Source organism: Zootoca vivipara, chromosome 7 (assembly GCF_963506605.1).
Source record: "Zootoca vivipara chromosome 7, rZooViv1.1, whole genome shotgun sequence".
In the NCBI taxonomy this organism is placed as follows: Eukaryota; Metazoa; Chordata; class Lepidosauria; order Squamata; family Lacertidae; genus Zootoca; species Zootoca vivipara.
In genome coordinates, this window is record NC_083282.1 from 65,717,932 (window position 1) to 65,730,070 (window position 12,139).

Genomic DNA, 12,139 nt, shown 5'->3' on the forward strand with positions numbered 1-12,139 from the left:
CGTAGCTTCGAGAACACTGTCCAACCATCTCGTCCTCTGTCGTCCCCTTCTCCTAGTGCCCTCCATCATTCCCAACATCAGGGTCTTTTCCAGGGAGTCTTCTCTTCTCATGAGGTGGCCAAAGTACTGGAACCTCAGCTTCAGGATCTGTCCTTCCATTGAGCACTCAGAGCTAATTTCCTTCAGAATGGATAGGTTTGATCTTCTTGCAGTCTATGGGACTCTCAAGGGTCTCCTCCAGCACCATAATTCAAAAGCATCAATTATTCGGCGATCAGCCTTCTTTATAGTCCAGCTTTCACTTCCATGCATCACTACTGGGAAAACCATAGCTTTAACTATACGGACCTTTGTCAGCAAGGGGTTACACATGTAGAGATGTTCATTTTTCAACAGTGGCATCTGGAATCAGAGTGACCCAAGTGCACTTTGGCTTATAAAGTGTTCTGTTTTACTGCTTCCTGCTTCCTGCTTCCTCCTTTGTCCTTTGTCCCGCTTTCCCCCAAAGCTACTCCCAAAGGCCAACAACACTCTGGGATGTGATGCAATGGTTTCAGTGGGGGTAGAAATTTGGGCAGCGGGGGGGCAGGGCTGGTGTCTTCCCTTCACTCAATAAGCTCTTTGGACCCCAGACACTGATTGGTTTAGCAGTTTGCATTCATTTTAATAAGAACATGAGATGAGCCTGCTGGATCAAGCCAGTTGGCCATCTAATCCAGCATCATCTTCTCCTAGTGGCCCAGCAGATGCCTGTGGGAAGCCCGCAAGCTGGATTCAACCAGAAGAGCACTCATTATTGTACTCATTATAAAGGGGGCTGGAGCTGCAAAATTACTAATGGTGTCCTGGTGACGTGGCCTAGCCTAAAAAAGGCAAGCCATATCTAGAGGCACATTTGCCAGGTGCTTTCCGTGTGCTTCTCTGGTTCACCAGAAGCGGCTTTGTCATGCTGGCCACATGACCTGGAAGCTGTACGCCGGCTCCCTCGGCCAATAATGCGAGATGAGCGCCGCAACCCCAGAGTCGGTCACGACTCGACCTAATGGTCAGGGGTTCCTTTACCTTTACCTTACTTTGGTCAGGATGGCTTTTGTTAGAGGAAACATCATTTTAATTTCTAAGCCTTCCAAGTCCACCCAACTTATGGTCAAACGAGACATGAAATTTGGAGATCTATGATTAGATTCCTCCATTGCGGCGGCGACGATGATGATGATAGCACCACTGGTATGGTGTGGTGGTAATGGGGGGTGCAATCTTGTTGGGGTTGTGGTGCTGGAGCAGAGAACCCTTTCTTCCATTTTGCTCTTGGCATGAGGCCAAGCTTGTGAACCGAATCAGCCTTGCTCTTCACCCAAAGGGAGACAGAGGCAGTAGGAAGGAAGGGCTGAAGGGTAGGGTGATGTGGAGAGGTTTGTTGCCATGCTGCAAGCAAGAGGAGAGGTCAGATCCAGCCCTGCTCACTTCAACACAGCAACAGTGTCAGGGATGAAGGTACAGCGGGAGAGCATAACAATAACTCTGTCTTCTTCCTAGGGCCATTTTTCCCTATCTAGTGTTCAACAACCTTAGGGCCCCAGATATTGTTGGGACTACAACTCCCATCAACCATTGCTGGCTAAACTGGATGGAGGTTATGAGAGTTATGGTCCAACAATAGCCAAGGACCCAAAGTTTAAGAACAGTGCTACTAATGAAGGTAATTGAGCAATTTATGGAAGCAGGCTTGGAGAGTAAGTAGATCTTGGCTTTGCTTGTGAGTCTGGCAGGAATAAAAAGAGATGAAGGCAGAGAGAGAGAGAGAGAGAGAGGGGATACACCAGTGTAGCAGCTTGGAGCTTTCCCACTAAATCGATGCTAGATAGATATGCATGCAGTTGTGAGTCGCAATATTAAAATACTGTATTGCAAAATCCCTAATGAAAGGAAGGGAGTCCCAGCCGTGAAGGAGACACACACACTGTTCACAACATATTGTTGTTAGACATTTTTGCAAACATCTGGGTGTGTATAGTTACAGCCCTGGTGGCACATTCGAAAACAGTATTAATGAGGATAATAATAGTAATTAGCAATAATAGGCAGTATTATCTGCTGCCCTGCAGTCACTGCTCTGCAGTGATACTTTTTGGGGTGGTCTTGACCAAGTTACCAGCCCTTATCCTGACTTACATACTAGATTTGGTTGATTTATTTTAGCCTGGTTTCCATGGTGGCTATAATAAATTAAGGCTACAATCCTATACACCCGTATATGGGAGTAAGCCCCATTGAAAATTATTGCATTTGCTTCTCTGTATACATGTATAGGATTGTACAGTAAATAGTGCATGGTAAATACATGACTTCCAACATAATTTATCCTACAAAGAGGTACCATTGTGCCTGCACACTGCTTGTGTGTGTGTGTTAACAAGGAATTGGCTTAATAAACCTCAGAAGTGTTATGTGGGAATTGTGGAACTGTGATTTAAGTTGTAACTTGCAGCTACAAACAAGGATTGCAAACTGCGTTTTGATCCTGGTTTGCCAGTCAGGATGGTAGTCAGTTTTTTGACCATATTTTCCTAGTTTGCACATAACTGGGAAACTGTGACTTAACAAACCTCAAAAGTCTTTTCACAAGATTTAGTTGCTTCATGATCTTTGAATGACATTCTTCGTCTTAACCATGTTGTTTACGCAAAATCCAACATTTGTCATTTATTTATAATGTTTATATGCTCTCCTTAGCTGTGACCCTTGCATTTAGCTATGATTCCTGCATTGTAGGGGTTTGGACTAGATGACCTTTGGGGTCCCTATGATTCTATGTGATAAAAATTCTGTGATAAAAATTAGGAGGAAGTACATAGTACCGGTAGCTAACTCCGTGGGATGTCTTTTCTAATGTTGGAACTATATCAAATCCCTACAATAGCCTACCTTGCAGGGTTGTTGAAACCGTGCACAAAAAGACTATACACCACCATCAAATTAAAAATAAAAATAAAACCCCAAAGAAATTAATCTATTGATATGGTTGCCAGTTCTGATAAAGCCCTTTCTACTGGAGCTTTCTAAACAAAAAATCAAGTCACACCCTCTGATTCATTGTGAAAAGTGCTGCTGTGTGAAATTAGTATCTGTCTATCATCTTGGCAAGCATGCAGTGACTATTTATTTTTCAACTACCTTCTCGGTAGTAATTGTGACATCAACTCCCCCCCCCCCCAACCAATTCCCGTTCCAGGAAGCTTTGAATCTATTTTATCACAAGAAAAAACATTTTGGTAGCCAAACAGTGGGATAACAATAACAATAACAATAAACGTTTGAGGAAAAACTTAACTACACATCCACATTTTGGAACCCTAAACTTAAAAGGAAACATTCGTCTGAAGTGAACATACATGGGAGCACAGTTGAGTGTACTATCCACTGACTGCTGTAGGAAATGGAACAGGCTTGCTTCAAAGACATGTTGCAACAGACACCTTTCGGTTATAGATTGCAATTGTTTGCACAGTATGATGCATATAGGGCTCTTAATGTGCCAACTGTTTCATGATCTCCATTTTACATGCCTTCACAGTGAACCTCTTCCTCTATTCTAATGAGATTAAATCAGAGCCTTATCTAAGCAAATTCATGACTATGCTAGGATTTGCCCCCAGGTGTTGCAGAACCACCTGCAGCCAGTGTGTTGGACTCAAGCTGGAAAGACTAAAGTTCATATCCCCCACTTGGTTATGAAGGGCCCAGCCTTTTCAACCCAAAACCCCTGTCCAGGCCATCAGAGCCTTGTGCTAAAGCACTATTGGTAAGGGAGGAGGATAACATGCATTTGCCTCAAAAGTGTGGTCCTCCCTGGATCCAGCCTGTCTCTAATATTCCCTTCTGTATCCAGTGAGTGGTGGCTGACAGCTGCAGGTACACCTGGAGAAAATAGATTATCTCTAGATATATTCAACTTTCAGGCCTGATTTTGGCACCAATGCAGCCTTGGTCACCCTGACTGATGACCTTTCTTGGGAGAAAAGGGGACTGTGACCCTTCTTGACCACTCAGGAACCTTTTGACATTATTGACCATGGTGACCTTGTGGAGGGACTCAGGGAGGTGGAAACTGGAAGCAATGCATATGCTGCCTACTGTTGCTTGGCTCCATGGCTTTTGAGCTGTGGGGTCCTGCAAGGGTCCATTATGTAGATTAAAATGTTGAGAACTGTCACCCAAGGATTTGGAGCCTGGTGCCATTAGTATGCTGATGACATGCAGTTCTCTCCTCTCCCCCATTCTACCACAACCAGGAGAGGCTGTGATGGCTGGGTGGGGGGTTCAATAAACTGAGTCTGAATCTTGACAAGAAGGAGGTCTGTGGGTCTGGGAATTAGGCACTGCACCTCCCCTGAAAGAACAGGTTTGTACTTCTGGATTCCAACCTGTCACAGGAGTCTCAAGTGGCTTCTGTGGCTAGGAGTGCTAGCCCAGCTTAGGTTGGTTCATAGCTATGGCCAGTCCTGGATTGTGATAGCCTGGCTTCAGTGGTCCAGGCTTTGGTGACCTCCCACCTGGACTACTGTAATGTGCTCTACATAGGAAGACGGTATGGAGGTTTCAGCTAGTGCAGAATATGGCTGCCAGGTTGGGACAGTCCAAATGGGAACATTGTCTGTAGAGCAGTGCACTGACTACCAGTGAGTTACCATGCCCAATTCAAGGTGTTAGTATGAGCAGATAAAGCCCTAAACGGCTTGGGACCGAACACCAGCCATCTTTGCTCCTATACTTAGCAGGGGAGACCCTGTTGGTGATTACCCGTGAGAGGGCCTTTTCGGTGGCAGCTCCCCATTTGTAGAATGCCTTCCCTAGCGAGATCTATCAATTTCCCTCATTATTAACTTTAGGAAGAATTTTGAGCATTTCAGTTTACTCAGGCATTTGATGGCTGAAAGACCTATCCCTGTCAACCCCGAAATTATTGGTGACTGTAGGGTTCCAAATATTAGATGGCTCACTGTAGGATTGTGTACTGTAAATATGTGAGACAAATTGACAACCTGTGCAGTGCTTCTTGCAACCCAATTGTTACAGGAGCCTAAATTGGAGTTACAGTGGTGCCTCGCTAGACAAATTTAATTCGTTCCACGGGTCAATTCGTATAACGAAAAATTTGTCTAGCGAATCCCATAGGAATGCATTGAATTTTTTTTTTGCCCATAGGAACACATTAATTGAATTTCAATGCATTCCTATGGGAAACCGCGATTCGCTAGACAAATTTTTCACAAAATGAATTTGTCTTGCGAGGTAACCTCCGCTCGAAAAATCTTTGTTAAGCGAAAAATTCGTCTTACAGGGCATTCGTCTAGCGAGGCACCACTGTAACTATTTTTTTTTGGCTGGGGCAACTGTCAGATGGGTGACATATAAATTGTTATTGTTAGCAAATACATCATCTCTACAGACTTGGTTGAGTGTCAGGAATAATGAGCAGAGCAGGCATTCCCAGTGGTCGTGCTCCATAAAAATTATGGAGTAAATTAATGAAAATTAGTTGCTGAGACTAAAAGTCCCCACCTCCTCACAGCTGTCCTAAGTCCCCTTCTCTCCAGGGATTTCCCCAAGCAATCAGAGACTGCGCCTGCAGGCAGCCAAACCTCTCCTCTGCCCTTTTCATGCCTCTTCTGGTTCTGGGAGAAAAGAGGGGAGCTTGCCGCAGCAGGAGGGGGAGACACCCATGAATCTTCATCAGCCTGGCTCATCTTTGCCTCTTAGCCTCCCTTCTCCTGCTTCAGCCTTTGATTCTAGACTTCTCTCTGCCACAGACCCTCCCTGCTCACTAAGCCCTGTTACCTCTTCAGCTTCCAACCCCTCCTCTTCCCTTTATTCTCCCTCTGACCACTCATCATTGTCCCACCACCATTCCCCAGGCTCTGAGCCTTCTTCCCTTGGTCTTTCCCCAGCTGGTTCCTCCTACCACTCATCTGTGTACAACCAGTCCATGTCACCAGTATCTTACCTTCCTCTGTTGACTATGACTGTACACCAACAGCCAAGATATCACTCTCATGGTTCATTTCTCTTTTGCCTCCATTTGCAGCTCAACAGCCATGCAGCATTTTCTGGGGCCACAGAATATTAATATGGATCTAGAACTTGACACTCAATTCACTAAGAGAGGTGCCAATATTTGAGTAGCCAATAACAAAACCAATAGTATTTAAACATGCTGAGGTCGGGGTCCCCTGGGCTCCACATGGTCCCATGGCTTAGAAGTGAGACACCAACAATTCTAGACTGTAAACTGCATATCTGATGCATAACAGCTTTGCATTCCCAGTGCATCCCAGGCCTCCACTAAGGTTGGCTGGCAGTATTGTACTCCCATGGCATTGCTGGATGACAAGACAGTCCTGGGTTCAGGAGTGGGGGTTAATGTTTAAGTGAGTATTTTGAATATGAATTAATGTATGTAGCTTTGTGCCAAAATATCTACCATTACTTTTTCCATCTATTCCAGGAGCAGCAAGATACACACAGTAAAGTTTATTTTGGTCCTAGGTATACTTCACTCCCATTAAAAATAAATTAATCAGCAAATTCCTACACAGCTAAGCCTTCTTTTATGTAAATACAACACAGCTGTAATGAATTACAAGGTGTTATTATCTCTCTCACACACACTGCATAATACTTCACACATAAGAGGTTTTCTCTCCTTAGCTCAGTTTGCAACAAAAGCATCTTAAATAAACTGAGAAAAAAATGTTTGGTTTGTAATGTTTTCACAGAAGTGGAATATACCTCACACATATAAAGTTTCTTTATATGACTCATTTTATAACAAGTTAAACTGAGGAAGTTTGCTTTGGGGGAAAAAATAACAAATTGGCTTTTTTTGTACAAAGAAAATTGGTAGCTGTTGCAGAGGCCTAAGGGTACATTCAGAGAAGCCAGCTTGTTGCACTTCATTTCATTGTAGTTTTGTTCTTTCTCGTCTTCATACTAATTTGCACACATCTCCCATGCATGCCTGCTCTCTGAGGCCTGGAGCTGGGACTCCAGTTTTCAGTTTCCCCCTAACACATTGAATTTGTAGAGTTACCAGTGTACCCAGACACCCCCTCCCCCAATATAATCGATTCAGTGTGTCTCAGCAAGGGATAGTGGTGTTGCAAGCTTTTACAAGAAGCTAATTTCCATTCACAGGTGCAACAGATTGAATTCAACACTTTTTCCAAAAAATGCAGGGATTGAGTTGGTAACCTAATGACAAATGTTGTTGGACCCTGATTATTGGGCAATGCTGACTGGGGTTACTTGGAGGGTTGAAGGTTCCCCATCCTTACAATAATGAATGAGGAGAGGAGCAGGACAATTACCAGGAAGGCAGCTAGGGTGAAACTTCTATGAAAGGCAGTCATTGAAAGACGTCTGCCTCTACTTAAAAGAAGTACAAGTTTCTTTCATGCAACCACCTCCCCAGGAATAATAGCACTAAATAATGCATTTTCTAATCCACCCCATCACATAATTTTCGCCAGTAGCAAATACAGAATATAAGACTGCTTGCCTGGATGCACGCACTGAAGAGCAGGTTTGTGTGCTGGGGGCCATATTTGAGTCTCCCCAAGAGGATTAAACTTGACAGCCCTTTGGAAGGTATGCGGAAGAGCACAGAGACATGCATAGACCTGGTTAAGCTTCAAAAGCCAACTTCTGTGAATGTGCATGCTGTACAAAATGAAAGACTTATTTCTATATTTTCAGTACATTTATTTGGATCAAATTTTGAAATGTGTGTGGAGAACTATTCTCCAGGTTTTCAACAAAGGCATTACACGGTAAGGAAAAACATGATTATTGTTTCTCGGGTTACATGTTGTACCATAAGAGAAACAAAATAGGTTTGGAATAATGCGCTAACCTGCTTAATGCAACACATACAAGGGCTGTTTTGAAGTGAATGAACTCTTTTGATAAGCAAGTTAGAAAACCTACCACTTGGCCAAATTTGTTAGTCACGTAGGATCCTGAGCCACTATTTTACAAAGTGGCAAAACAAACCCATGGATAGGAAATGTTGCTCATACTGCAAAAGCCTTCAGAACACAGTTTGGAGACATGGAACCCTGAAGTGTTTTTAGTCACAAGTCTCAGGCCCAAACCAGTCTGACATTACAAGCATAATGTGCAGCTTAAAAAAATGCAAATGGCATCAGCTAGGGTGGGGCTGACAATAATCAAGATTGCATCAGGCATGGAGAAGAAATGTAACACCTTCCTCCCATGCTGCAATCCTCATGTAAATTTCTCAAATGCAAATGGAACATTCCGTGGAAAGAAATTCCCAATTAATGGCAGTTGATGTTCTGCTTTTTAAAAAAAACTGCACATTAATATTATGCCTAGTTTGGCTCTCTGCCTCCCATGGGATCATTTTAAAGGAACAAAAACTCTTCCATCTATGGGGTCATAAAAACTATTACAGAGGCAAGGAAGGAAACTGTCCCTGACTATTTGGATCAGCTTCATACTAACCTTCGTTGGGAAACGGCAGGCAATCCTTTCAAAAACTTCTGTATTTTTTCAAGCTTTGGAATTCTAGTTTCCCATTTGCCCCAAGATGCACAATACTTGTACCGAAGAACTTCTTTCACATCCATGCTTGTGCTTACCAGTTTTATGGAAGACAGAATTATAGTATGTTTAGATAGCTGATCCCCTCTTACTAGATGAAAAGCATATTGCCTGTCACTTTGGTAAACTATTTTGCTCTCAAGAAAAGGAAGCTCCATTCAAGAACCTGTGTGTTAGAACAACCAGATAATGGAACTGAGAGGGATTCCTGAAATGAACTAGCAGCATTTAACCACATATATAATACTATAAAAGTAGCATGTTAATCTTTCTAAGGTGAAAATAATTACAAAAAGAGGAGTTCTAATCACTCTTTCAAATAGCAAATACAGCATTTATTCCTTTCTTTCCTGGGAACCCCCAGGAAATCAACTCTCACTTCCAGGAATTGTTCCACATATAGAATTAAACACAGTCAGCAGCAAACGTTTTCAAGCAGGGTGATGAAGATTTCAGAGTCCTGCATCATTGTATGTTGGTAAAGCAGGTTTCACGATGCTTTGAGCATTTGTTTCCACAAGGGGGCGCCAGGTCACTTCACCAGACAGCAGCAGGTCTTCTCCAGGAATAGCATCCAGGTGCTGCACCTGACAGTCACAACAGAATAATGCAAGTCACCCAACAGAGTGATTCTAAATATGATACCTCTCATCAGAAGTCTACCTGTGCAACCACTAAGGAAGTAAAGACAGGGAATTTGTGATCTCATGGTATTTCAGGTTATATGGGACCAAAAAGGTGTTAGTAAGTAAACCAGACATTTGTAAGATAAATAGGTAAAGGTTAAGTCCAGTCAAATGCGACAATGGGGTGCAGTGCTCATCTCTCATCAGGCCAAGGGAGTCAGCATTTGTCCAGACAGCTTTCTGGGTCATGTGACCAGCATGACTAAACCGCTTCTGGCGCAACAGGACACTGTGACGGAAACCAGAGCACACAGAAATGCCATTTACCTACTGCTGCAGCAGTACCTATTTATCTACTTGCACTTTTTGGTGTGCTTTCGAACTGCTAGGTTGGCAGGAGTTGGGACAGAGCAACAGAAGCTCATCCCGTTGCGAGGATTCAAACCGCCAACCTTCTGATTGGCAAGCCCAAGAGGCTCAGTGGTTTAGACCACAGCACTACCAGCATCCCTTGTAAGATAAATAATGCCATATAAAAGGCAATTGTAAAACATTTATCTGTTTCAGATTGAGCTGTTCTCTAATCTGGAGACAAACAGAAAATATTGGCCTCCAATGAGCAGATATCCCCTATATACTGCTTGCTAGAGTAATCCATCTGATAAATGTGATAAACAAATGCATTTTATCTCACATTCTACCTCCAAGAAGCTAATGAAATTACCACATTTTAGTCTAGCGTAAGTGTTCCACAAATTAGGTTAGGTGGAGAATAACTGGCCTGATAATCAGAAGTCTGACCTGACCTGCTGGGAGCCTAAAGGGCCCTGTCCTGCTTCTCTTCACCTGGTTTGGGGCAGGGCTTGTCAGGCTCCATAAAGGACTTATGTTGCTGCTGGGTGCAGAGGCCTCTGTTTTTGTTTTGTTTTTTAAAATTGCTATTTTTTATCTATATCATTTTAAATTGTGATTGATATTAATACTGTATTCTTCATTTTAGATTTTATGATTTATGTGGAAATTGTTTTCCATTCCGCCTTGAGCATTGTTTTAACTATAGAAGGGTGACATACAAATAAAAGGATGATGATGATGATTTCCCCAATATGCCTCCCTGGTCCAGGTCTTACACTCTAACCATTATGCCAATTGCCTGTGTGCAAGTGATTGGCATCTAGAGTAACCAAAACTACATATCTTATTCTTTATATATCAGTTTTCATTTTTAGTGGTAGGGATCATACAAACGCCATTTCCTTTTCGCCTTTATGGGTGGTTTTTCTTTCTACAAAGCAAAAACTCTAACTATCTCATTAAAATGAATACATCTCATTTTGCTTTAATGATGTTTGCAATCACCCACTCCCGCAAAAAAATGCTTTACATTTAGAAAAGCATTTCTCCTGGGTATTAGGGTACTGAAATATATGGTTAGTAGGATGGTAAAATTATTGCTAGGTGTGACTGGACAATTTCCATACGGCTTTGAATCTCTGCTTGTTCTATAATTGCCCTTACATGAGCCTATGCAGGTTGAGAAAAACCTGATCCCTTAACCACAGTTAAGGAATTGGAACAATGTACCGTATTTTTCTCTGTACAAGACAATCCCCCCCAAATTTTAGTAAGAAATTGGAGGTCGTCTTATACACAGATTTATATGATAAGTACTGGGTGAGCTGACTGGAGAGGCAAGGCTGTTCTGAGGTACAGAGGATAGAAAAAGCTCAACAGCTTTTGGGGTGATTTCCCCCAAAACTGAACAACTTTAAAATAATGATTTCTAAATTTTGGGCTCCCAAAAGTAGGGGTCGTCTTATACATGGGGTCGTGTTATACAAGGGAAAATATGGTTGTGTCAATGCTGCCCATAACCATGTTTAAAAATTAGTGCCTGTAAGCTAGTGTTTGAAGCAGATTTCAAAGGCTTAACAATGGTTAAGGAATTTTGGGGGGGGGGGAGAGAGAAAGGCCAGTGGCAAGTACACCAAGCATGCATATTGTTTGAAATGTAGGGAAAACATCCACATTATAAATAGTTTCCCACCTGCTTGCGTATATATTCCACCATTATTTCCAGCTGCCTTGGGTCTTCACAATGCTTGTTGAACAGATTTCTCCAGATGGCTGCTGCAAGCACATGATCATCTGATAAAATTCCCTAAAACGAAAGAAAAACAGCAAATTGGGAAAATGTAAACACTAAATAGGAAGTGGTTTCAGACCTTACAAATGACTATTTAGCTGGACGTTCCCTCTAGACTCTTTAGCAGGCACCCCCAAACTTCGGCCCTCCAGATGTTTTGGACTATAATTCCCATCATTCCTGACCACTGGTCCTGTTAGCTAGGGATCATGGGAGTTGTAGGCCAAAACATCTGGAGGACCGCAGTTTGGGAATGCCTGCTCTAAACTGTAGCAATGTACGAATACAGCTTCAAACTTTCCAATAATAACAGTTTAAATGTTATGCTTTTAAACTAGCTTTTTATTGTGTAGTTTAATTGTGTGTAGATATTTTATAATTGATTTTATACTTGTAAACAGATCGGAAGCCATGGCATACGAATACTACTACTATTACTGCTATTTTTATGGTGTGTTCATTGCCTTCCTTTATTGGTAGGAGAAGACAAAGCATCAGAGATCTTATTGGCAGAGGGAAAACAAGCAGCAAATACAGGTCTGAAACTCTGAAAACTTGGGCACAATTCTGAGAAACAGATTCAGTAGCCTCAGGGATCAGGTGCTGATACTCTAGATTTAAAAAAATAAATAAACAAGTTTTGCAGAAGTCTGCATGAGACACAAAATCTTTACCCAGATTCGTGCTACCTATGAACAACACATTCCCCACTAACATGCAGCATGATATGGGCAAAAGACAG

The 12,139-nt window shown here is 42.4% G+C and overlaps 2 protein-coding genes across 3 annotated transcripts in view; one reads left to right on the forward strand and one right to left on the reverse strand.

Annotated features, from left to right (window-relative positions):
- The window catches only part of CEP250 (centrosomal protein 250), a 136,926-nt gene that overhangs the window by 2,507 nt on the left and 122,280 nt on the right, over positions 1–12,139 (forward strand). The gene's annotated exons all lie outside the window — the stretch shown is intronic.
- Positions 8,935–12,139, reverse strand: part of LOC118088491 (ubiquinol-cytochrome-c reductase complex assembly factor 1) — a 48,844-nt gene continuing 45,639 nt past the window's right edge. For both annotated transcript variants that reach the window (XM_035122198.2, XM_035122200.2), the window contains 2 exons: positions 11,299–11,412; positions 8,935–9,212 (listed from right to left, as the gene is read on the reverse strand). In XM_035122198.2, coding sequence (XP_034978089.1) covers positions 9,078–9,212; positions 11,299–11,412 — 249 coding nt within the window. In that variant the 3' untranslated portion in view covers positions 8,935–9,077. The remainder of the gene's footprint in view (positions 9,213–11,298; positions 11,413–12,139) is intronic.